This window comes from Phodopus roborovskii, unplaced genomic scaffold (assembly GCF_943737965.1).
Source record: "Phodopus roborovskii unplaced genomic scaffold, PHOROB, whole genome shotgun sequence".
Lineage (NCBI taxonomy): Eukaryota > Metazoa > Chordata > Mammalia > Rodentia > Cricetidae > Phodopus > Phodopus roborovskii.
The window spans coordinates 17,322,589-17,350,107 of NW_026126461.1; the positions used below are offsets into that span (position 1 = coordinate 17,322,589).

General features: G+C 40.6%; 1 protein-coding gene across 1 annotated transcript in view; it reads left to right on the forward strand.

The window, feature by feature from the left end:
• Positions 1-27,519, forward strand: part of L3mbtl4 (L3MBTL histone methyl-lysine binding protein 4) — a 317,660-nt gene that overhangs the window by 110,004 nt on the left and 180,137 nt on the right. The window contains exons 7-8 of the mRNA XM_051190683.1: positions 8,757-8,823; positions 10,912-11,022. Of these exons, the coding sequence (XP_051046640.1) occupies positions 8,757-8,823; positions 10,912-11,022 (178 nt within the window). The remainder of the gene's footprint in view (positions 1-8,756; positions 8,824-10,911; positions 11,023-27,519) is intronic.

A 27,519-nucleotide genomic window follows, 5' to 3' on the forward strand; every position in this document is an offset into this window, starting at 1 on the left:
TGGGGGGGGGCGGGGTCATTGGATCTCTGTCTCTCTTTCCAATGTGGCCACACTGAATAGGTCTCTGTTTTCTCCTTTTTATAAAACATTATCCTGCTGGTTCTGAAGCAGAATCTCAAGGTGGTTGGGTTTGAGCCGTTTTGTCAGTTGCTTCCGCTGGATGGCTTCTCAGGTGCTCGTTCACCATCTGTGTATTTCCTTAGGAGAAATGTCTGTTCAAATTCTTCATCCATGTTAAACCGCCTTGAGTTTTCACCATTTCACATTCAAATATTATGCCACTGTTGTCTAAAAGTTGGCGTATTCTGAGTGGGTGAGTGTGTAGAAGTCAGGCAGGTGGCTTCACACATGCTTTATTTCACGTCAAACACTTTGTTTTAACGTTCTTTTAAACAGATTTGTTTTTGTTTTCAGTGTGTATCTGTGTGTCTTTGTGAGTATATGCCACATGCTTGCAGATCCCTTCAGAGTCCAGAGGAGAGTGTCTGATTTCCTGGAACTAAAGTTACAGGCTGCCAGGAAGCAAACTGGAGTTTGGCCTCTAGGAGAGCAGCAAGTGCTCTTACCTCTGAGGCATTCTCCCAACCCACATTTTCAGACTTTTTTCACATTGCTCTTTGTGTTTATTTTGTGTTTCTATGATGGGATGTTTGAGGAAGATAACTTTTTAAAGAAAACAAAAGTCTGTGCAGAGTTTTGGAGCCTTAATGGTATGGAATCCGGGTCAGTTCGCTTCTGTTAAGGGTTGTGCCATGCTATGTCAGGGGATGGATGGCAGTTGACAATGGTTGGGAGGTAAGTGGAAACAAATGGCCATAGTCTGAGCAAGGGCAGAGAGAGGAAAGTCGAGGTCAGGCCTTATCCTTTTAAAACAGCCCCCAAGAAGGAACTCAGCTGGTCCCTAGAGAGCATCTCATGACCCAGTGGCTCACAAATATTTTACTAAACCTTGCATCTCAAAGATCTGACCGCTTTTTACTATGCCAATCTGCAGACCATCCTTAGAAGCCTGGGACCACTCCCGGACCACATCCTCCAATATGCAATATTTACATTATCTTGTTTTTTTGTGCCTCTTGGTTTTAGTGTTAAGTCTGAGAATTTATTGTCAAATTTCAGATCAAAATATTAACTGTGGACTTTACATTTCTAGCTCTTCACATTTAAGTCATTGATTTGGGTTTAATGAGTCGTAGCCTATGACACAAGGCAGGGGTTGCATTAGTTCTTTTGAATATGTTGTCTGGTTTCCAAACACCATTTCCGCCCCCCTTTCAATAGTGCAATGTTTTTGACACTACATTTATCATAGAAGATTGGGTTCATTTCTGGAGTCACAGCTTCTGTGGCATTAACCAAATGCAAATACCACATTACAGTGCAATATCCCAATGCAAAAGAAACATAAGCAGTATTTTTATCCATTTGCCAGTACCAGCACTTTGTAATAATCCATTTTGCAACTAGCAATTGTAAATTCTTCAAATTTACTCCTCTTTTTGAAGACTCTTGTTTATGGGGACCCTTTACCGCTCATATGAGCTTGAGGATTGGCTTTTTCATGAGAAATAACTTATCATTCTGATAGGGTTGAATTAAATCTGTAGGTTGCCTTGGAAAATACCATGTTTATTGCTGAGTTTTCTGATCCATAAAGATGAGATGTTTGCAATTTATTTAGGCTTTCTTTCATTTCTTTTTTTTTTTTTCCTGTAATGCTTTCTAGCTTGTAGCTTTTTTATTTTTATTTTTTTTAATTTAGGTTCTATTATACATAGAATTGTTTTCTGAACTTACTTTGGCATTGTTATCGAGTTGAAACATCTGCAGTGCAACGCTCGAAACGATGCTAGTTTTAAGTTTTGGTATTTGCTCGTCTTGAGCTAAGGGGATTTCCTTTTCTCCTGGTCTCTTTCACTAATGCATCCTGAACACTTGCACACCCACCCCCTACCACTGCTGTGCACCGCCCCCTTCCCGCATAAGACAAAGCAGGCCCCGCCCCCAACTGCTGTGCACCACCCCCTTCCCGCATAAGACAAAGCAGGCCCCGCCCCCAACTGCTTGCACCACCCCCTTCCCACATAAGACAAAGCAGGCCCCGCCCCCATGCTGACGTCATTCAATTTTTTTTTTTTCCTGAGAGATGGTTTTATTGTTTGTCTCCTTTGTCCTTGCCTGTAATAATTCCCTTGACTGATTTTCCTATGAAGAATCATAGTTGCATTCTTTGGGGGGAAATTACCTGATTATTTTATTCCATTCTCTTAACGTGTTTCTGGATTCTGTTCCCTCACAGTTTGTTGAAATATTTTTGTGCGTTTCCATATGGCATGTTGTTTTCTTGTCCTGTCTCTCAAGACTGTTCTTTTATTTTTATCCCGTTAAAAATGAACTTTTTATTGATTTTATTTTTTGATTGTGTAGTGTTAGTATTAAAACACAGCTTGCTTCCTCTTATTGAGTTTTCCTGAATCAGTCTATTGCTCTCGTAGGGCATGCCTTATGATTTTCTGTCTGCGAAATCTCACCACATGTGGGTGAAGGTACTTTGATTTGTTCCTGTGGATTCTGAGTTACTTTTGTTTCTTGTCCATTTTAGCCCTGGTAGTGAAAACTGGTAGAGGCCAGGTTCTTTCCTCCCAATTTTAGGAAAAAGATCTCAGTCTTTCACAATTAAATATGATTAGTCACTATGGGTTTGATCAGATGAAAGAACTTCTTTTTGTTTTTAGCTTAAATTCTTAAAAAAGATGGTCTTCATTCTATTAATTTGATATTATCATATTGACCGATTCTCGTGCTATAGCAATCTTGTATTCGTGGGACAAATCTTACTATACTAGAATGAATTATTGGGTGTGCATTTTTAATATAGTATTTTATTAATTGTTTTAGAATTCCACACATTCTTAGAATGTACATTGATCATATACACCCCCAATCTTTTCTCTAACACCTCTTAGAACTGCCCTCCGTCTACCACCCCTTCCCAACTTTGTGGGTCTCTCCCCAACCCCCCTCTCTCTCTTTCTCTCTCTTTTTCGTTTGATAGTTCACTGGATCTAATTCATACTGTCCTCGTCTACACTTCGACTGTACCATAACTGACCTACTAGAGACTAAATAAAACTGAATCACTGAGTCTTCTCCTAAATAAAATTGCTTCTTCCTATCCTAGCTCCCATCACAAATGAGTAGATAATTAAGGAAAGTTAACGATTCATGAGCTTTCCAACCCCATGCTGGAAGACTGACAGGTTTGGTAGAGAGCCATAGCTCTGCAGTGATTTCACACCTGCAAGACATTGTTTTATCACAGTACCCCCTGCTCTTGGCTCTCAATGTCTACCTGGTTGTCCTTGATGCTCCAGATCTTTGGGGTATGATATTAATGTCCCGTTTATAGTTGAAAATTCTATATTCTACTACATAAAAATGTTACACTGATGAGGACTTAGAGCTGCACTAATATACAGCTGTAGAGACTCATTGAGAAGGTGACTTAATACCATGTCTATCTAGCAAAATTAATGATCGGTTCACCTCTGGGGCCTGTGAACTCCTCAACAACAGGGTCTTGGTCAAAGTTATAGCTGTTCTATACATTTCTTCTGTGGAGTGGGCCTTCAATGTGATGGATCCGTAGTCACCCAATAGCATTCATGTCATCATTGCTCTCTTGAGTGTGTCTTTCCTGGTTTTGACTCCAGTTCTCACAGAATACCCTGTGGGATGAGAACGTTGACTTTAGCCCCAGCTGGTTCATGGAACTCAGTGTGTGATGGGGATTTGACCCTCCTGAGACAACCTGGCAGGAAATGTGTGGCCGAGTAGTCATGCCTTCACATCGCCAACACAGATCATCTCAGGGATCCCAGCCAGGAATCAATGAGATTTTCTAGTCTCCACAGTTGAACTTCATGTAGACTTTCCAATAGGATGATTTATAGAAAGCAAGACAACCAAATAAAGTTGGAAGAGAGGGAAGTTATAACCAGAAGGCAAACCATTCTAACTGGTGTATAAAACGCAACAAGAAAGAATATCACAAAACAAGTAGTCATCTTGACCTACCCTCAACCACCCAAATCCCCTGTAGCAGAACTCAAAATCACAGACATAACATAGCCCCAGAGGAAGAGTAAAACAACACACACACACACACACACACACACACACACACACACACACACACACACACACCCCAAAACCCATCACTAGCCATATCAGGGCTTTCTCAGGACTCTTAAGTCAGTTTTCATCTACTGCCCTGCGTTCCATGCTTCCTGAAGCATTTGCTGACATAACCCACGGGCTCTTAATCTACTTTCACTGTGACTTTATATCATGGTATTAGTTGTGCTTTAATTAACTTATTACTTTGCTTAAATAGCATTTTGTTTATAGTACTTCAGCCACAAAACTTGCTATTTTTGTTGCCTTCTGTTTCTCCCTCCTAGCCAGTCAATTTTCCTTCTATGTAAAAACACTGTCACGAGTCCCTTTTTGCTGGCGACTGTGAACTTCCTAGTGTATTAGACCGCTTCAAAATCTTAATGTCTTTCTTTCACACATTAATTGCTTTTCAGACATGTGTGATATGGGCTAGTGGTGGATTTTGGTGTGTGTGTGTGTGTTTTGTTTTGCTCTTCCTCTGGGGCTGATACATCTCAGGGTCCTGGGAATGTTCTGATCTGGTGGTTACACATGGTGGCTGGGAGGCTTTATGGCTAACTCAGAAGTGACTTGTGCGTCCTCCGACTTACTTTCATTAGTGAGCAGCAGTCAGAGAACTGTACCTAACTGCAGAGGTGCCCAGAAACTACTGAGCAAGTTTCTTCCCAGAAGAGCACACCTTGGGCCTTTGGCGTTCTATGCTCTACAGGATTAGCTAGTCCCAGATGGTTGCCTATGCACATACAAGAATTCTCACATTCCCTGCCTCTTCAGTGGCTTGTGTGCATTCTTTGCAATTAATTTGACACTTTCTCTGTTGTTAAGCATTCCTTTAAACATGCCTTTATCGGGGCCATTTAGCTAGCTCATCAGGTAAAGATACCCAACACCCAGCCTGGTGGCATGAGCTGGGTCCCCAGGTCACCAAGGGTGAAAGAAGACAATGGATGACCCCTTTGATCTCCGCCACACGTGCCAGTAGGGAGGTCCTCCCACCTTCCCTTATAGCCACAAAGTACATACATAAAAATGTAATAAAAATTGTAAATGTCTTCATTTATATGTGGTTGCATTTAGAAAGGAACACAGCAAGAATGTGTGTTTATTTCTGCACTTAAAAACTGTAAGTTTGGCGTCAAAACTTGTGAATGAATGGGGAGTGAGGGTTATTTCCCGAGATTATGACCGCGATCCTTGAAACCCAGGGCGACATTAGAGTTTACTCTGCAGGAAAGTCAGCAGCACTCCCCTGTAGCTCCAGAATCACCAGCTGGCTGATTGTCTGAGACGGCCTAGATGTATGAGGAACGTGTAAAATATTGCTCGTAGTCAGTAATTATTTCACAGTTTCCTAGGAGAGCTAAATTATAATATCAAAACTCATGCTATGAAAGGAGAGGGTTTCAAGATGAACTAATTGTTTACAATTCAAAGGATCATTGTATTGGTGGAAATAAGCCCATTGACATAGGTAGTTGGGGATCAATTAATTAACATGGTAGCAACAAAGCACTTCTTAAGTGTGAGTGGGGCGCAGCTGGGGTCTGGGGCTGTAGCAGGCGTGGTAAAATGTTGGCGTAATAGTCAGTCATAGCATTCTGGGACTCAGTGGAATATTATGTAGTTAATGAGAGGGGAAAACAGCTACAGACTTGTATTCTAAGGTAAGCTGGGGGAGAGCTGGTTAGCTGACCCTGAATGGTAGGAGTTCATGACAAGCAGGCAGCAGGCAAGGTCAGAGCCTGTCAGGAACAGACTCACCAGTTGTGGGTGATTTCACTAGACAGAGTTGTGTTCGTTCTATTCTGGATTGGATTTAACTCAGTTCTTACAAAGTGAGCTCCCCGAACTGGGTGTGGCAGTCCCCACCAGGACCCAGAAGACAGGCGGGTAACTGGGACTTTGTGGCTGGCCTGGGCTACCTAGTGAGAATCTTTCTTAAACAATAACAACAACAAAACAGAAAAAAAAAAAAAATCAACCAACTGTCTTTCTTGACAAACTCCAGAGGCACTACTCTCCCTGGGTAGATCAGAGTGGTGGGTGACTAGGTGACAGCCTGTTAGCAGTCTTACTTTAGTTATTTTCCCAGAAGGCATTTTCCCCCAATCTCTCTAATTGTGTGGTGCTGAATATGCATGCAAGGCTTCTGGTGTCTTGTGGTGCTATAAATACGCGAGCTTTGTTCTGATGTTAGTTGCTTTAAAGAGCGAAGTAAATCTGGGAGGCTTCATAGCGATGACTGTATCTGACATCTCATGCTAGGTTGTATGGTGCTGACGTGGGATCCTGAGTGAGCGCTTGATTGTGTGGTCAGCGAATACTGCCTCACCCCACTCCCCACGCGCGCGCGCACACACACACACACACACACACACACACACACACACACACACACACACACACAGACTTCCCTAGCAGCGAATTTTCTGTTTGAGACCTTCCCATTGGAGGCCTGCATGCTGGGATGAGCTGCCACAACTTTTTTAGTTCCATCCAAAATCCAAAACAGAGCGATGAAGAAGTGGTGTCTGTTGGGTTTCTTTGGGTAATCCAGGCTGTTAACGACGACGAGAGGAGCCAGCCAGGGCTTCCTTGCTACTAGACACATAATCCCGTTTTCTCCCTTGGATAAATCACAGAAGATGTCAGGTCTCCCCTTCTTCGCGGAAGAACAAAGCTTGGTGTTGTAATATGAAGCAGAGCATGGACTGCTTCCTTTACTTGTATGGTGTTACCTAGTACATACCTTGCCATCACCCATGATTCATGCTACTTGGACGAGAGAGGTTGATGTTAATGTGCTAATTTGTCCATTCGATTTATGTGTTTGTGATCTGCATTTCCTCTATCCTGATTAGAAGATCCCTTTAACCGCTGCCCATCATCTTAACATTGTCCTCTGGCACACCTATGGGTGCTGAGTCTTTCATAGGCTATAGGTATATTGATGGTTGCCATACTTCCCTAAAGGAAGGTTACCCAGACCAGGCAGTCAGAGCTTTAAGGACTTGTGCTCACAGTTTATGATTCCAGTATTTTCAGACGAACATACCAGGGACTAAAATATGTTTCTGCTTAGTTGTCCGAAGGAAAAAAAATAATCAAGGATTCCCTTATCAAATGTCTGAAACTGGACTTACCCATGTGTTGGGTTTCTTCATGTGGAACAAATATTGATATTGTAAATATTTAAACATAACCATTAATCACCTGGGATATCTCCTACACATGTGGACAATAATTCAACTGGATTGTATTTTTTTATAAGCATAAGAGTACTTTATTCATACTAATCTATAGAGTTTTCTGGTACTGAAATCGGGGCAATAAGGATAGGTTCATAAAATGAAATACTTTAAGTAATTAAATAAATATGCTTCTATTCAGTTCAGTAAGAACAACTTTTAAAATAAAACTAATTGGGTAAGATTATTGAAATGACAAGGAAAGGGAAAGACAGAACTGATAAATAAATCTAATTACTTATTACTGAAGTGGAACGGAAGAGTAGAATGACACAATATCAGTGCATCTCTGACAGAGGCGGTTAATAAAAGAGCAGTGACCGCAAAAGTATCCAAATACTCAGCCAAAAGAAATCAGAAAAATAGGTTCTTTTGAGACGTGTCAAACTTGTGTATATAAATATGTACATGTGTATTTGAACATCTGTTATGTATATATTTATAATTGGTGATAGACTGGTTACCATATGTGCCTCTTTCCAGTCCTCCCTACCCTTAGGAGGTGGACACAAGATTATCGCTAGGGTCACATTATGTAAGCCGGTCTCAGAAACCCAAAACAAATAAAGTAAAATGCAGTGGTAAATATAGCTATTTTGGAACATTGACTTACACAGATCCTTTTTATTTTTTTATTAATTTATTTTTACATTCCAATCCCCGTCCCCCCTCCCTCCTCTCCTCTTGCTCCTCTATTCCCCCATATCTCCCATCTGCTTCGTGAAGAGGATAAGGCCTCCCCTAGAAAGCTAAGTCTGTGCCATCATCTCCTTGAGGCAGGACCAAGGCTCCTCTCCACTCTCTGCACCCCCGTGTCTGGGCTGAGCAAGGCATCTCTCCGTATAGAATGGGCTCCACCTAGTCAGCTTGTGCATTAGAGTCAGATCTCGGACCCACTGCCACTGGCCTCATGTATTGTCCCAGTACTTACACAGATTTAATAGCGAGAATAGCATGCAGCTAGGCATAGAATCATGGGAGGGGTTGAAAAGATTCAACGTCCTTCTTCATGTTCATGCCACGGCGTCAGATGGATAATTCTAGGTTGTGTCAGAGTCCTAAGAAGCTTAGCTCTCGGGAGTCACACAGTCCTGTCTATCCGTTGTCTACAAAGTACTGAGGAAACCACCTGTTCTTGATGAATAAATGAAGTGGTGAATGAATGCTTGCACACTCTTGCCTTAGTCCTCTCAGAGGTCAGCATGAGACGGGGCAAGTTATATAAAACCCTGACATGACGGAGTGAGCCCCCAGGTAACGGCACTATTATAGACTTCTATAGCACATTGGGGTCTACTAAGGAATTTTCTGATCTCTGTGTTGTCTCAGGTTTTCCTGGACAGAGTATCTGGAAGCCAATCAAGCAAACGCAGTGCCTGCCAGAGTTTTCAACACAGTAAGCTCCTTGTGGGTGGGGCATGCCCGCCTTCCCAGTGTCCTGCTTCAACATGATGATGATTCAGGTGCTAATTCCATAGCTAACTTGCTTTGTCTTCCCTTAATGCTACAAAGTTGGTGTTTATTTGCTGTTGCTCCTACATTCCAGCAAGGACCCCAGAGGCTCTAAACACAAGCCCCTGTCAGCCACTGTTGGTGGAGAACTTGAAGCCCTTTTCTCAGGCCCTGCTGAGTTGAGAACTCTTGACTTATGTCCTTTTGCCAGTGAGTGTTTGGATTGTGATGGTAGCATAGTCAAATAGAGGAAATATGGAGTCTTTTGTAAGCATAGTTTTATCTACATGAAGGCAATATTTGCTCTGGCAATTGTGAGAGTACCGGTGTTTACAGTTCAGATTTATACATGTCTATTTACTAAGGGGTTAACTGAGTAGAAATTAATTTCTAAAACACAAGTGACGCTACTAGGTATATTTATGTTAGAAATCAGTGGGTTTTAAAATACTCTTCCTTTCCAAATTCTGTGTCCTCCCAACTAAACTCACCTCTTTTTGTGTGTTTGTTTGTTTGTTTCTGATTGTTTGAGACAGTGTTTATATGTTGCCTTGGCTTTCCTGGAGTTCTCTATGTAGACCAGACTCAGAGTTCCTTCTGCCTCTGCCTCCGGAGTGCTTGGAATAAATGTTTATCTTTAATCAGGACTCTATATATTAGAAATCCTAATTTATTTATATAATTTTATTTACTGAATGTTTTCTGGCAATTAGATAAGACTTGAAAGAAAATGCTATTTCATTTTTCTACTAACGAGTTTAATGGCTGGATATAGGGTAAGAAGCACACAGAACAAAGAAGCCGTGGGGTCTAGGACTACAAGAGTTTTAAGGTTTCAGCAAGCAAATATGCCTAATGTCTGATAGCTTCCTTTTCTCCCAACCTTTGCCTAAATCTTCATTGATTTTCCTAGAGGAAAGATTCAAGAAAATAACACAATGGAAATATTTAGCTACAAAGACACTTCTAGGCTCTAGCTGATTTTGGAATAGCCCTTGTATGTATATTTGGCATCTACAACACTAAATAATTACATTCCTTGTAGAGGACAGTGATCTTGGAGAGTTAATTAGCTCTTTCCGGAGACCCATTTATATTGGCATAGTCCATTTAGTAGGTATAATAATGCCTTCAAAAGAAAAGTTTCTCCCATATAAGCTGTGGCGAGCTTTACCAGATGATACTGGAGATTGGCTTAAGTTTTTATTACTTGAACATCAGTAGTTTTATTGTCCCATTACCACTCCTAGTCTTGAGGAACTCAATATCCTTTCTCACATAAAGTCAGATGGACACTGTTCATGTGAAATAGCTTTTGAAGTGAAGCCTTCTGCTAGCCTATAAAAGCTGTTGGGGTGGTCTTACTTTTGACAGTTGAATTTTCTTACCATAACGACTTCCCGGACCCAATGGGTTTCCCATCCTATTTTCTTTACTGCTTGTATGTTTATCACTATGGACTCCTGACCCCAAATATTTTAAAACATAAACCTAATGTAGGTGAGATCGCGAAAGAATAGCATGTGGCTTTGACTTATATTGTGGATAAACTTAAGAGTGTTGAAGTTGAGCTTCAGCGCTTGCCTCTAAGGATGCCTGAAATTTTAAGTTTAGAAAACACGTTTGAGTGACTTTAAACAGATTGCCTCTTAAGCTACACAGTTTAAATGGGCAGTGAGAATAGCAAGCACTATCTTATTTTATATTTTAGAAAATGTCTAATGAAGGAACTGTGGTAAGAATCTTTTCAAAACTTGATGCGATCATTAATAAAGATCATTAATAAATGTATAAGTGAATCTTTCCTTGTGCTTTGCAGCTTTCTCTTAAATGGCCAAAAGTCTTTCTTTCTCTTTGTAAGTTTTTATAACACTGACTTGAAAATATGGACAAAGTCCTATGTGCTCTTAAAACTAAATCCCAGCTTGATAAAAGATCTACGTGTTTACACCAAAACCGTGATCCTGGGGACGGGGCAATGGGAAGTGGACTTCCTGGCTTGTCATTGACTTACTGCACTGTGATTCCGCAGAGGGCTCCACATGGCTTTTTACCAAACATGAAGCTGGAAGTTGTGGACAAACAAAATCCCCAGTTAATTCCTGTTGCCACCATTGTAGATGTTGATGACCACACAGTAAAGGTATGTCTTTATTTATTGCATTGACCCCCCACCCCCAATAATTTTTCTGCTTCCCTATCTTGTCATCTCCTTCATCTTCCTCAGTTTTTAATTCAAATTCACAGCGATTTTCCATGGAGAAAAGCCATTATGGGTCTGATTTCAATGATTGTAAGGATGTAAAGTAATAGTCTCCCCAAGGCCTCCGGCTATAGGGTGCTGCTTTCAAACCTCTGTAGTTGGACTTTTTCTTTTTGTTGGGACCATTATAATGATATGGGAACTTGTAATTAATTATGATAGCTTGGCCAGTGGCTTAAGCTTGTTCCTAACTAGCTCTTATAACCTAAATTAGCCAATATCTTTTCATCATTTCCATGGCTTGGTTATTTTATTCTCTAATGAGGCTATCGATTTTGCCTCCCTTCTTCTCCTCTCTGCCCAGAAATCCTGCCTAGCTATCACCTGTTCAGCTTTTTATTAAACCAATCAGACTGACACAACTCCACAGTATACAAAAAAGTTCATTCCATACCTTTTCCCCCTTTTTATCTAGAAAAAGGGAAGGCTTTAACTCTAACACAAGAAAACTATATACAATAAGAACAATCGTCAAGTATTGTCTAAATAGAGAGGAGAGGTATTGATTTTAGCAAATGAAACTATACACAATAAGAACAATTATCAAGTAAGAATTACATACACAATATCTAGTCCATTTGTATTTGGCAAATTCAGAGAAAATACTCCATTAAGCATCCTCTCTTCATGAGTCTAGAGTTTTACACATAATTTACTTTTCTATCCTGACTAAGGAAGACGATAACTATACCTATCTAGTCTTCAACCCCATCAAAGACCTGAGGATGATATAACATTACCCAAGTAAACAGGAAGTGCTGAGCAAGCAATTTCCTAAACTATACAAATGACAGAGACATCTGACTACCACCACTGCTACCCAAGGTTCCTCTTCAACATTGGACAATCGACCTTGAGACTGTAGGCGTAGAAAGTCTGACAGACTTTTGCGCAAAGCTGGAATTTTGAAGGACTGTCTGTCCTACCTTGTCTTGGAAAATTTGTCAATCTCTTTCTTTGGTCTCCTGCTTATCTAGTTTGGACAGCAAAATGTCATTAGCTGAGACAAGGGAATTTTCTTGCACAAATGGCTAGCTTTTGCCACAAAGAAACTAAACTCCATTTGGAGGTTCTTCAGTGCCCATCATCTGTCTGTTTTTTTTTTTTTAAAGCAAATCCATACTTCTAGGAGCAGACTATCTCGTTGTTATGAAAAGCCTTATTTTATTATAAAATTTAAGTGTCATATTCTGTATGTCTTTGAAATATTTGAAGATCATCTATCTATCTAAAAAATATCAGGTATGAAAACATACCTGACATGACTATAACTTTGATTGTTATAGATGACTATTAACATGTATTTTTTTTAATTCTCTTAAATAGCTTACAAAGACTAAAAGTTTACATTTTAAAATGAGCAGAATAGGTGCAATTACTTAAACAAGAGTAGAAACATATATACTACTAACAAAAATAACCTTACATTTGTATCAATATACAGAAGTCCATACAAATGTAAAATTGTTCAAAGTAGATTCAACAACCCACTCTTTAATCCCATCATTTCTGTATTATATCCCCCATTTTCCCCTTGTAGAAAGAGATTCTTGACTCTAATCTCCTTTCTTTATCTTTCTCCCTGACAATAACCAGTAATAGTTTGTAACCAACACCCCTTAATTAGATGACAAACTCCATTACCCATTGAAAGACCAAAAACCACCCACCCCACCTCTGGGAATGTGGGCATTGTGTTTTCAAGACAGATTTCTTGTTGTCTGGGGGTGATGAGATCTCTGGGGAACCCTGAACAACTATGATAAATGTTAAGTCCTGGCTAGAATAGACTGTGAGGCTGGGCCATTTCAGTCAGCACCCTTGAAGCTGTTCTGGAGAACACTGTAACAGAGGCACTCTGAGAGGCTGGATTACCTGCACCACCTAATTTTATTGGTGTTTTGTCACCTTGCTCTGAAAACATATAAATATGTTTATCTTCATTAACACAAGTATGGAATGTACCTTGTGCATAAGTTAGTTAAAGATGACTTTTTTTGTTCTGTGTTTGGGCAGGCAAAATGTATCTGTCAACTTTTTAAGTCCATTTGGACTGTATAACCAAACCGCATTTATAAATATCCATCCATCCATATGAAACGATGGCATGTAATAATAAATCACATGGACTCTGTAGTCAACAAGAGTTATCAAGACTCATCTCATCTCTGAGCTATTCCCATGCAGAGGGTTAAACTTACACGTCACCTACCCTGTAGCCTTTTTTGACTTCTACCCCCATGTCTGAAGCCAAGATACTCAGCAGATCTCCCCCAGTCAAATCTGATCTCTATTAACCTGAAGGTTAGAGCCTTCATTTTCTGTGGAAACAAAAGCATAACCTCTACCCCAATGTAAATGTTTTTTGACTTCCATTTTGAAGTTAAGGCATTCCTAAAGAACATAGGTTGGTTTAATTCAGCAGTCCCTTCCACAATCCAATGTCTCTTCAGCAGATATTTTATGTTCATTAGCATTTAAACAATTCAAAATTAACAAGGCACCATATAAGGTCCAAACTCCCTGTGTTATATTTCCCATCCTTATGGCTTATTCTTTTTTTGTATTACTTTATGTCTGTCTTAAAAACTTTACTTGATTCTTTATTTATTTATTTGGTTTTTTGAGACAGGGTTTCTCTGTAGCTTTGGAGCCTGTCCTGGAACTCACTTTGTAGACCAGGCTGGCCTTGAACTCACAGAAATCCACCTGCCTTTGCTAGGGATAAAAGACATGCTCCACCATTGCCCGGCTTTACTTTTATCATTTTTAAATATTTATTTATTTATTTATTTATTTATGGCTGTTTATATCCTTTTCCCCTTCTTTTCCTCCCAAGTCTACACACATTGTTAAGCACATTATAACCAGTTTAGAGGTTGTTTTTCATCCGAACTTGCTTTTCAATGTCCGTAGCCTTTTCTGTCTGTATGAGCATAACTTTAAACCACTGTGCTGCTTAACTCATGGCTTGCTGGCAGTTCCAGCCCTCAGACAGGGGCCAGGAGATGCACTGCAGCCCACAGAAGATTGACTGTGGGACTAGAAAGCTACATTTGGCTCTGTATCTGTGTGTTTGGAACCTATTTTAAAGTTTTCTTAGGTCTTATGTGGAAATAAGTGCCCCCATATTGGATGCTATTTGTAGTTTGACATTTTTGTCTGAACCATTGGCTCTGCAGTAATGACACAGAGACTTCTTGTTTAGAAAGCTCAGGCAATAGCTTAGGCTTGTTTCTAACTAGCTTTTATAATGTAAATTAACACATTTCTGTTAACCTACAGTCTTTTACATGGCTCAGTTACCAAGTCTCTGTACTACCCAAATGTTGCTTCCTCACTATCTGTCTAGAAACTTCACCTTCTTTAATTCTTTTTATTAAACCAATCGGAGTGACACATCTCCACTGTGTACAAAAAGATTATTGCACAACAAACCTCTACCTGTCTTCCTTCCTCTTCCCATGTCTTTGGGTAGATGCATGCAATCACTGAGTTGGACAGGACCAACATTGAGACAGTCTCTAAGATATTTCCACTTGAATATTCTTTACGTTCTTCAAAAATCAAAGATTTTGAATTCTGTTTCCTGGCATTACCAGATTTTTCTTGAAATTATTGTCATAACTACTACAAGTGTTTGTTTTTTTTGTTTTTGATTAAAAAACAAAACAAAAACAAAAACAAAATGCATTTTGGCCACTGTAGCCAAAAGTTAGATCTGAATTAACGACTTGGTGAACAGATTTCTGTATTGTTCTTGTTGAATACACACATTTTAGGAAATGAAATAGGGAAAACAAAATCTCCCTAAAATGAAATCATTTGATTTTTTTTTAATACAAAGATCAGAAAGCATTTGTTAGCTTGGCTTTGTTGTATCTTGTAAAGAGTAGCAGTTAAAAATAATTTTGCATCCAAGCACTGTGTGTTTTCATAGTAATAAAACCAGTGAAGTAAACAGCTTTTAATAGGCACTCCATTAAAAAAAAATGTATGTGTTTGATGTCAGCTGATACAATTTAGAGGAAATTTTATTATTTGCTTTATCTTTAATTTGAATAATTCGTTTTATGTAGTTACAGTTACATGAGTTTGGTAAATTTCAGAGACAAGTGTAGGACTTTGCCATAGATCATTGGCAGTACACGTGCCAGGGTTTTTTGTTTGTCTGGCAAATAAAATAACAAGTGTGCTCAGGAACCAAGTAGCTGTTGGCTTGTTATCGACATGTATCTTTAATTTTAAGTGTAATGTTCAAGGCCTCCCTGTTGGCTTGTCATTGTTTACTTCTTAGCACTCAGTGTGGAAACACACTGCTTGTCACATTGGCTCTGTAATAGTTTCACATTCATGACTGTCATTTAGCTGTCATTCTAAATTTATTGCATTTCAGTTTTAATAACATACAAAAACAATGTAGATTTTTATTGAAGGATATTTTTTTGATACTCTCAAGAAATGATTTCAGATTTTCACTTGATCATCTGTTGCTGCCTTGTTATGTGAAAATATCGAGTTATCCTATTTATTATCTTAAAATATAATCTGAAAAACTTTATCTCTTCAGGTGAATCTATTGTATCTCTCACATACCATCTCAGCATTGAGCTTTTAAAGTCTTTTGAGCATTTAGAATTTAGCTGATGGTTGCAAAACAGCATTTCATTTTTTCCCCCTCATTCTCTTTCATTCATGGAAATTGTCCTTGTTGGAGGAGAAAGAATTGAAGAATATATAGTACCTGTGAAAGTATTAAGGCCATAATTTTTATCTCTATGAGGATAGAATATCTTATACAAATTACAACAATGATTTTGTTATCTCTGTCTTCTTTGGGCATAAAAGAAAGCCTTTAGGATTTTAGAGTTAAATCAGAATATGTTTATACCTTATATAGCTACCTTATATAGCATGCAGTCTATCTAAATGCACCTCAACTGTCTTGAGGCCTGACACACAGCCTTGACCTCTCTCTTGCTGCCTCTCTTTTGGTAAAGCTTGTCTGTACCCTCCACCCTCTTCCTCTCTTCTGCCAGTCCCACAGACAGGCAAATATTTGTCTTGTTCCATGAGGTACAGGGTAGATCCATGAGCTGATGCAAGGATCAAAAGTATTAACTCAAAACCCATTCCTTAATATCCCTCCAGAAGACAAGGTATCAAAATGCGGGTTGGATTCCTTGTCTGAGCTCCTGTGTACAGAGTCTGGCGGTCTTTGGCAGGTGACAAAGCATTGGGAACATTTTGATTTCTTATCGCCGTAATCCCCACATTCCTCAGCTGATGTGTTGAGTACATCATTGTGTGATCTTTTCCCTCCTACAAAGTCAGGGTCTTAATCACTGGCCCATCTCAGACACTGTCGGGTGAATGGAGGAGGAGGAGCATGGAGTGTACCTTAGGCTTCTGGCTATCCGTTGAAAGTGAGTTAGGTCCTCATTGTCCACCCTTCCTGTTGGAAATCTGATTCTGCAGAATGTGCTGGGAGGTGGCGCAGGTTGATCTGGGTTTGCATCCTTGTTCCGGCTCTCTCTTAACTTTGTGATTAGTTTGGTAATGCTACTCCATTGGTCTGTCGTTATTAAAGCGGTATATAAAAAGACCATGGTGGATGCTGTGGCGAAGGCTCCAGGAGTTATGAAAACGGTAATAACAGAACAAATCGGTGTGCTGGTGAATGAGAACTTGGCCCTCCAGTGTATAATCACAGCCGTGTGGTCACAGCAATTCTCTTAAGAAGATTTGCCTCTGCTCTGACGTTGGTGAGGAGTGCTAAAGTCACATCAACATGGCTGCAGAGAGCTGAACACCGAGCCAAGGTTTTCTATACTCCGACTTTAACTGCTAGCAGGAATAAGCTATTGAGACTAGAGACCTGAGGTTGTCACTGCTTCGGGGATGGGGTAATCAGCAGCCGGCTCCAAGGCCATGCCTCCTCAGTTCACAGTACGCTAGCAGTCATCATTCTGAGACTATCCATTTGGCCGGCTGTGTCTTTCTAGGAGGTAAATTGTGAGGTTTCACTTGCCATGATTGGTATTAAGGTAACATCTCCCCCCTTATCTTGACTGGACTTATTAATTACCATGGTTACTCTCTAATAAATATTTATGATGGACTCAGTGCTTCTTGTTCAATTTGTAGCCATCCATTATGTTTAGTAATTATTCTTTTGTTTGGCTGTGTCCTGCACTCTGCTATATCTAAAAGCTCATTAGTGTCATCTGATCAGGAGATGCACATAAAACTACAGTAGACGGATGGGTACTTGGAGGAAGTTTAGACTCTATTCGGGGGCAAGGAGATTTCATCTATGAGGAAATATTTGATAAATATTTTCCCTGTGGGAACTGAAGCTAAGCTGTGAAATAAATTATAAATGGATTCCAAATAGATGTTTTAGGAAGTCCTCCTGAATCATTAATACATTGGGTCTCTTCAGCAAGCCTTTTCATATTTAATGCATCAACTGGGTGTATTTGTGGTATTTTAAAGTGAAATAAAGGCATTGTGATCAAGGAAAATTGTCATGGCAAGTTGTCCAATTACATGACTAGAATTGTGGGAGGGGGCGTCTTAGATTATACTAATAAGTTGAAAATACTTTGATTCAAAGAACTTTTAAGTGAACTAAAGAGGTACAAATATAAGTCAGTGAGCATTCACTTAACAGTTAGATGTACTTGACCTCTGTGAGTCCTGCTCTGATTTTCAAGGATGGGACAAGCTCTGGAATAGGTCATCTCATTTGCTGAAGTTTCTGGCTGGGATGCATTTCTGGAAATATTTTTGAAACATGAGTATAGGAGACAATAGTGACTTTTAAAATGACTGTTCTTTGAGTTGTAAACTTGTAATTAGTGGCCATTATTGTGTCACAATAATTGATGGCTGTTTCCATCTGGGAAGAAGACTGAGACACTTTTCAAAAGTATTATGACCAATTAATGAGAAGATAATTTTTAGTTCTGGTGAAACTACAAATTAGCGTCAACCGTAACGTCCAAAAAAAAAAAAAGTTGAAGCAGGTGGAATGTCACACCTGGTGAAGACGCATTAATGTAAAGACAATTACCACAGACAGCACTTGTTACAATACTTATGAAGCTCGCCTCAGCAGGAGCCCACCGCTGACCTTCACATGCTATATACGTTCTCATTCCCCAATGCCTTGCGCATGGAGCAGAGGGTGATGGTGCAGGGAGCTTACATAACAAGGGATCACAGTGCAGGAGACTGGTGTCCTGGCTTTGCAGCCCAAGCTTCTCACCCAGGGGCAGCATATTTTCTGTGAAGGGCCAGAGAGTGGCTGTTTCCTACTTGTGATCTCGTGGGAACCCATGTGTTCATTGTCCCCATAGACAATACCAAATGGATGGAAAATCCTCCATCGGGTCCCACAGTATACTCACGTAAAATAGAATATACTTTTTATTAATGCCACTCCAAGCTTGTAGTCTAAACAAGAACAGATGGCAGGAAGACCCCGTTTGGCCCATAGTCTATAATCTGCCAACGCCTGTCTCTATAGACACCATGTTGATTGGATGATGAGATGAAGCATTGTCACCCACGGCATGGATAGCCTTATGTCCCTGTTCCTTGTACCGTATCTTTGGTTTGATCATTGAACCAAATCACACCTATTTTTCCTTTCAATCTAGTTTTAAATATGTTTTTCAGTTTTTAAGAAAAAGAGGTATAAGCTATGATGCCTCCCATGTCATTACTAAGTTATGCTTTTAAAAGAAATGTATTTTTCCCAATGTGAAACGATTCTTATCCATAACTTGAATCTCAGTGTGACTACAGTGAACGCACCCAGCTCCCCAAGTGATGTTCAAGCATTCACATGGTGGGCTCACCTAAAAACTGCAATTGTGCTCCTCCCAAAAGATGTAGGGAGAGAGTCAAATTCCGAACTTTTATTAATGTCATTGCACTTAGAGCAGAAACAAAGGCCAGACAGCCAAATTCATAACTGTACCGGAGATAAACTGTCAAGCCTTTCCAGGAGCTCCCTCCTGCTCACTCCCGTGTTACCAGCTGTCCCCAGAGACCAAGCAACTGTCTGGCAAGATGATTTTGCTGGAGGCTTTATCTGAGTCATGAGGGTAGCTAGACTAGAAATAGGACTGTTCACAGCTTTCTGTGCAGAGCTCTGCCTGTGTAGAAACTTCTTAAATGAAATATGTTGGTGCTGCGGCCTTTCCTTTGTGTTATGTGGCCCCCAGAACGTCACAGGACAGCTGCAGATCATGCAGCTGCAGAGTGGACATGTGCATGCGTGGACATACTTGACTGCCTTTGTGCTCTGGGGTTAATGGATACTTGAATAAGGACCCCGTTTTACCCTAGCCGTTCATAAACTAATAAGACAGGCCATCTGTCCTCTCTATTTTCATTTCATTCAGAACTATGTATTTGCTTAAAAAAAAAACAAACAAACCAAAAACTGGTGTGAGACCCTTGCCCTGCTGTCCGGGGACCTTTTCCCTCCCACAAGGCCCCGTGTAGGGTGAGTACACTCCTTCGGAGCAAACAGTGGGTTTGTTGAATTTAAGTTTGGAGGAGACATACACATTCCCTATTGTTCTGCTGAGCTTCTAGAAGTGTGATTTCCATCCAGCTGCAGTTCTGACATCTCCCATGCCCTTAGTAATGCTGATGCTAAACTCATTATGCTGAACATTGCTTCTTTTTTCTCACATCCTACTTACAGCACTCTGTTCTTACACTGGCGGACAATCTCCCCAAAATAAATAACTGAACTCAACCATTCCGAGGTTGACTGGCTAGGCACAGTTGTGAAGTTCCCCCAGCCCATTCTAGAACAGGTGCCATTCCTTGCAGTATAAGAAAGGATCATAGACACAGGCAGAGATTACTCTGTGAAAAGGTATTTGATGATACTTGATTTATACCCAAGTTGTAGTTATGTTGCTGTTGCCACTGTAACAAATAAATACAAGTTTAGTTGTTTGAAAGAATTCAGATTTATGATATTGTGTTAGGTAAGAGGTCCTTTGGGGATTAGAATCAACTGTGAGCAAGGCCAGCTCCTTCTGGAATCTCCCAGAAAGACTCCCTTTCCTTGCTCTTTCCAAATTCCAGTGTCTGCTTTATTCATGGGTTTTGGTCCCTTCCTTTGTATGGAAGACTTACAGAACATTGACATATTCAGACCCAACCCGGACACTCCTGCCTGCCCATGATGAACACTGTGAATTTATGGTCCTCCCGGGTGACACTGAGTAGTTCCATCATTCAGAGCCTCTATTTAATCACCCGCAAGATCCTTCTTGCCACTCAGGGTAGCATTTCCACAAGATGCAGCAGGTTAGGAAGGAGATCTTTGGGAGATCAGATGTCTTAGCTTCCTAAGGGAGAGAAGGGTTGTTCTGGCTTACAATTCAAGGATAGAGCTCATCATGGAACAGAATCCACGATGGCAGGAGTTTGGAGCAGCTGGCCATGATGTGTCTATAATCAGGGACAGAGAGTGGCATGAGCCGCTATAGCTCAGTGCACTTTATCCACATGTAACAGTCCGGGATCCCAGCTAGAAGATGCACCACCAACAGTAGGTAGCTATTTCTAAGTAGGTACTGGAATAGAGATAGTGTCCCAAATGTGTGCACAAAGACCCAGCTCCTCTGTGATTCTCAGGTCTGTCAAGTTGACAGTCAACTCTACCATCACAACTCTACCCTTGATAACCTGATATCCAAAAACATATCCCTTTGAAGACATAACCTGCTATCTTTCGTTCACATAAGCCCATGGCCATTTTACAATGACATAAAATCCATTTGGTGCAATATCGAAATTGCTATGGTCTGGACAGCCCAGTCTCTAGGTCTTATGTCTCGTCCCAGGCACAGCCTGTGCCCCTCCCTACCAATGGCAGCCACAGTAGCCAGACAGTAACGTTTTTAACACCTTGAAAGTCCAAAGTCTTAGGATGGGCATGGTAGCACATGCCTTTAATTCTGGCTCTTGGTAAACAGAGGCAGCTGAGAATCTCTGTGAATTCTAGGCTGGCCTGATCTCTGTAAGTTTTAGTCCAGCCATGGCTACCTGGTGAGACTTGGTCTCAAGACCTAAAGTCTCTTAACTGTGACCTACCATATAGTCAAAACCAAGCTATACACTTCCAACTTATACCAGATGCCACAGAATAAATATTCTTATTAAAAAAAAATCCATGGTTTAACAAGGAATGACTGTGTAAAAATCCAACATCATGATGGACATTGAAGAAACTCATTATGGAGTTTACTTCCAATATGGCAAGACTAGCCATTTGGACAAGATACTGCTCTTGTCTGGACTGTTTGACTTTATGCTGTATAAACTGGACATGCAGGACCCAATGAAAAGTGACTGCTGATTCAAGATGGACATTGCTACAGAGTTCTTGCTTCATGGAAGAGTCTGCCAGACAGTCTGCAGGACACAGAGGAAAGTGACTGACAAACTGCCAATACAAAAAGACAGTTTAAAGTCTCCTGCTTTGCTGAAGAGTTTGCCAGACACACTATGGCCTATGGGCTGAAGATGGAAGATTACAGAAGAACTTCAGGTGACTGACAAAGCAAGATGTCTCTGTCATTTCTAGAGTTTATATTTTATTGTTCTGTGGTCTTTGAAGGAGTTGAAGACAGATAGTTACGGTTATAGTTTTCCTTAGTATTAAAGATAAGTTACTTAGACTTTAAACACACAAAGATATCTTGTTTGTGTGTTTAAAGTCTAAGCTCCATGTGTGATATCTGTGGGCTCAGAGGGAAACTGAGTCCCTAAGGTCTTAGGAAGCCTCTGTGCCCCAGCTCTGTGCCCTCAGTACACACAAACTACCTCTTGGTCCAGCTCTGTCCTCCGTACCTTCAGCTATCTTCAAGACACGTTCCGAGGTCGGGAGTCTCCAGTATCCTGTGGTTTCTATGGCAACTTAGGCTTCATCTTCACAACTTCATAAAATGGCCACTTGTGCCATCATTGCAGGGACTTAGACACCACAATATGCTACTCTGCCCTGTCTGTTCTCTATAACCTCCTCTTCCATGTCTTCAAACTAGTATCATGTGCACATTGATGATAAACTGGGGGCTGCTGCCAGCTGGAGCTGGAGTCTGGCTCATCTGCACCATGGATGCATCGGCTGGCTCTGTATACTAGCCCTGTGGGATACTTGCCTAGGCAGTTGCTTTTGAGGAGGAGGAAACACTTTCAGCTTCATCATTAGTTTAGGTGATTGCATCTTTACAGGTTGGGTGCCTTTCATGGGTGGGGTCTTGTCCCAGTGCCTTGCCTTGTCAGAAACTCTATACTCGTTCACTAATCTTTTTCCCATATAGAAAATCAGTCCATTATCTTTAAATTCCACTCCAGTCAACTAATGAGTGACACGGAAGAATACAGCAAAATTTGTAGCCAAAATATCAAAAGCATTGCTCCAGCCTGCTTTCTGATAGAGATCTTTCTTCTCTCTGCAAAGATTATGAGCTGGACTTCCACCATGTATATTTCTCTTAGCCACTGTCTTCCAGGCTTGCACCAGAATAGCCCAGTAAGCTCTACATCATTGTACCCGAACCTTTCTGGCCCAAAGTAGCAAACTCTTCCACTTTTCCACCATAGAACAGTCACGGAACTCCAAGAAACACATGGTCAAGTTTATCCTAGTCTCCTCACTTCTGGAGTTAATTTCTGTCTTAGTTTCCTTTTCTTCGTTGCCATGACACTATACCATGCCCAAAGCAACTTCAAGAAGAATGTGCTTATTCTGCATCATAGCTTAAGGGCATGGCCCATCATGGTAGGGAACTCAAGGAGGCAGGACTCAGCTGGCCACATTGTACCACAGTTAGGAAGAGAGAGAGGGTTAGGAGCTGCCGCCGCCGCCGGTCTCCCTGTTCTCCATTTATACAGTCCAGGCTTCCAGCCAGGAAATAGATAGTGTCCCAAGGGCATTCTCAGAGGCCTGTCTCCCATGCAATTCTGAATTGACAATTAGCATTAACCATCACAACTTGGTTCTTGCTCGGTCGGTGCCCTATTGTAGATAAGACTAAAATATTCAGTAAAAAGTAGAAGCAACGAAGCATGATGCATTAGCAATCGCTTTTGTGCACCAAAGGTCCCCAAGGTGGAACAGATCATTCCAGAAAGTATGGGCCCTAGGGGCAAAACTACAACTTGGAACCTGCCCTCACAGTGTGGCTGGGGAAATGGAAGAGGCTTTTTGATCAGTTCAGTAGTGTCTGGCACAAACTTCCCAGTGCCGGGAAAGTCATTTCGAATGCGGTGAGGATCGTGAACAAAGACACTGTGGGCAGATGCTTCCATAAGAGGAACAAAAGCAAATAACTCGTGCCTTAGTTTATTTATACGTTCAGGTACCAGATGCCTTTATTTTCTATCATGTAGAGATGACGGACCTTGAGACCCAGTCCCTTTTGACGTATGTGTATGTGAGCATGTTTGGTATGTGTCTATGTGGCTCTCCAACCACTTACAACATTGTGGGAAAATGAAGCTTACTGATACATTTAAGTGGATGATTCTAAGTTGGTTCCCAGTGTGGCTGGGCCATGGTGACTTGGTTAGATTGTGGTTAAGAGGAGGGGAGTCATCAGCTCTTTCACCCTGTTCGGGGTGGTCTACTTTACCCCTTAAGAGAGAGCGGTGGTATTTAGACACTATTGGGTTCTGTGCAATTGTGCTTCTACTGCTTGATCTGTGGGAGTCTTCTCTTTGCTTTTTGTCTTCACCTCCTCTTACTGGCATTTCCTAAAACCTTGTTCTCATACTTTTTCCCCCCTTTCTGTCCTGGCAAATCACAAGCCTAGTTGCGAATTTAAGTTGACCATTAAGAATTTGTAGTTTGTAAATCTTACCCACGTGATTTTAATACTTGCGTGAACTGATAATTTCTACTTAGTCTTCTCTGTCCATAGTGGCCTCATCTATTTATTCCCCCTGTTTTAAGTACCATATATTTATACTTCCATGACCTCTTCCCTGGGCTATCATATATTTAATTGCTACTTTATATCTCTTACATTTTTTAAAGGTAATGGTTCCTAGGCTAAATTCTTGCAGAAAGCCTAATCTTCCCTAGGTGTTCTCTATTAATGACTGTCTCATCTGCCTAATTAACCAAACCGAAAAGATAAGAGTATTGTTGACATCTTCCTGTATGCCAGAGCTCTCAAACACAGCCAATCACAGCTTGCACTCTGTTCTAACTCTAGATAATTCATCCTGAGGCAGTTCCTCCAAATCCACTCATGCCTACCACCCCAGTGCGAGCTAACCACATCTGTCACCTGCATCACCACGGCTCCCTCATGAGGAGTGGCTGTGTCCCCATTTAGACGATATGGATTCACACAGCTCAAAAGTTCCAGCAGGACCTTAAACACATGGGCTGGATCATGAGATGCCCTTGTTTCTACCTGTTAGTGTCTTCCTATTGCGTTTGCTAAAAACAAAGTCAACTTTATTCGATTCTACAGTCCTGACATCGTGCCCCAACTTCTGCTGTTCCAACTTTATCACATTTAGAGATGACTATAATATTTGAAGAAAAATAGAAAATATAACATTTGGACCAGTGCCTCTTGACTTGTTTTAACAATTTCCCATTCAAGTTAATGGTGAATCTCTCACAACTATGCTCACTCTGATTTTGAAACTGTCAGTATCTAGCCTTGAAGAACTGGCCACATGCACCAGTCTGATGAGAGATGACAACGATTTGATAATGGAGTTTTGTTACTAGCACTGTTTGTTAGAATATTGATTGTTAGACATTTAGAGCTGCAGTGTTCCTTTGGTGGATTTTGCCTTTGATGAGTGTGTAGTAACTTTCCCTATCTCTTCTGATTAGTTTTGGTCCGAAGTCCTTTTTGGTTCAGATATTAGGATGACCAAACTGACAGTGCTTTGAAGAAAGAAACTAAAGAAAATATCGGAAAATGGAATGACCTCCCATGGATAGGTAGGATTAACATAGTAAAAATGGCAATCTTACCAAGAGCAATCTACAGATTCAGTGCAATACCTATCTAAATCCTAACACAATTCTTCACAGACCTTGAAAGAATGATAATCAACTTTATATGAAAACAACAAACAAACAAACAAAAACCAAGGATAGCTAAAAACAACCCTGTACAAGAAAGGACCTTCTGGAGGCATCACCATCCCTGACTTCAAGTTCTACTGTGGATCTACAGTAATGAAAGCAGCTTGGTATTGACATAAAAACAGACATGTGGATCAGTGGATTTGAATCAAAGTCCCTGACATTAATCCACACACCTATGAACACATGATTTTTGACAAAAAGTTACAATGGAAAAGGAAATCAACTTCAACAAATGGTGCTGGCATAACTGGATGCCAACAAGTAGAAGACTGCAAGTAGATCCACATCTATCACTATGCACAGAACTCAAGTCCAAATGGATCAAAGACCTCACCCACATTGATCCTCATAGAAGAGAAAGTGGGAAGTAGCCTTGAATGCATTGCACAGGAGACCGCTTTCTAAAAATAACACCAGTAGCACAGACTCTGAGAGCCACAATCAACAGTTGGACCTCCTGAAACTGAGACACTTCTGTAAGGCAAAGGGTTCTGTTTTCTAATACCAGCTGTTAGTCTCTGTCTTTTTATTTGGGAATTGACACCATTAATAATGAGAGTAATCAATGAGCAGTGTTTATCGATCTATCTCCCTTACTTTGCTGGCACGATGTGGACTTTTCTGCGTCTTGATTTACTGTTCTGGGACTATTTAATTCCTTGTGTCTTCCTGGGTATGGTTGACTACTTCAGACTGAAGTTTTCATTTTATTGAACTGTACTGGTAGATGGATACTGCTTAAATTTTATTTTTCTTTCCTCTGTTGATTTTGATTGATAATTCTTGAATAGTGTAGTAGCTTGGGCTGGCATCTGTGAGTTTATGGAATGTAAGTCCAGACTTGAGTGAGGGATTTCTTCATATCCCCTTTAAGGTCCTTGAACCATATTGATAATAATTATTTTGAAGTAATTTTCTTGAGCATCGGCTATATTGCCCTTTTCAGGGTCCATAATCATAGGATTAGTAGCATCTAGTGGAGGTAAATTGTCTTGACTGCTCATGTTTATGTTTTTATGCTGCGTCTAGGCATCTGGAGCTCTGGTGTCCAAGGTGTTTCTTGATATTGATAATGCAATCTTAAATATTTGGATGGATGGATGTTCTTTCATTGCGGTTGCCTCTCAGGATTCTAGGGAAATATGTTGGGTGTGATTTCCCTGGGTCAGAGTGCTTCTGCAGGTCACTGGGTGTCAGAAGAGAATAGAGATGGGCAAGGAAGGAAGGAAGGAAGGCTGAGAGGGGCTGTGGAAAAACACAAGGAGGACTGGGTCTATGCCAAGAGGTGGGGTGATGGGAAGAGGACCTCTGGCCAGCAGGCTGATGTCAGACAGAGGATAAATCTGTGGATATAAAGGCGAAAAGCCTGGGTCTGCAGCAAGAGGAAAAGTCTCCAGGGAATGGCACTGGGGTGTCTCCTAGTCCCACCTATCTTGCCTTCCTATTTGCCAACAGTGCTTTATTCATTAACCAATAAGAGAAACATATTTACAGAATGACATCTCCCATCACTATATGTTGGTTTTCGTGCAAGTGATGTGTAATGTTTGTCAACATGGCTCTGTGGTATAGTTTGAGATCAAGTATTGTGATGCCATTACCATTGATTTGCGTGCTTAGGATTGCTATGTCTACTTGGTCTGTTTGTTCTTGCATATGGATTTTAAGGTTATTTTCAGTTCTATGAAGAATATAGCTGGAATTTTTATGGAGACTGTGTGTTAATACTTTGATTACTTTTGTTAGGATAGTTGTTTGCATAGTTAAACCCACTGGACGTAACTTCAGAGACATCAGATTGTGTTGGTGTCACGTTAAGGAAGGAAAGTTTAGAGTGTCTCCTAGTGTTCATTTGACCAAGTTTGAAGTTTTCACCTCCTCCCTGCTTTTTGTTAATCACTTTGGATAAGGGCTTGTGGACCCTGTTTATCCTTTCGAAGAACCAAACTCTTTGTTTCTTTGATTCTTTTACTCTATGCCCTGGTTCATTATTATGTCTTTTCCGTTGTTTTAGTACCTGGCTTGCTTTTATAAGAGTGGGATAACATTGTTAACTAATTGGACCTCTTTCTGCCTCTATTATTGTAGGAACCCATAGCTATCAATTTTCCTCTTAGAGCCCTGTTTTCTCTACACTGAAGTCTCTGTTTGGCTGTACTTTATATTTCACTGTACTTACGAACTGTTTAACTTCTTTCCTATTTCTTCAGCAACTT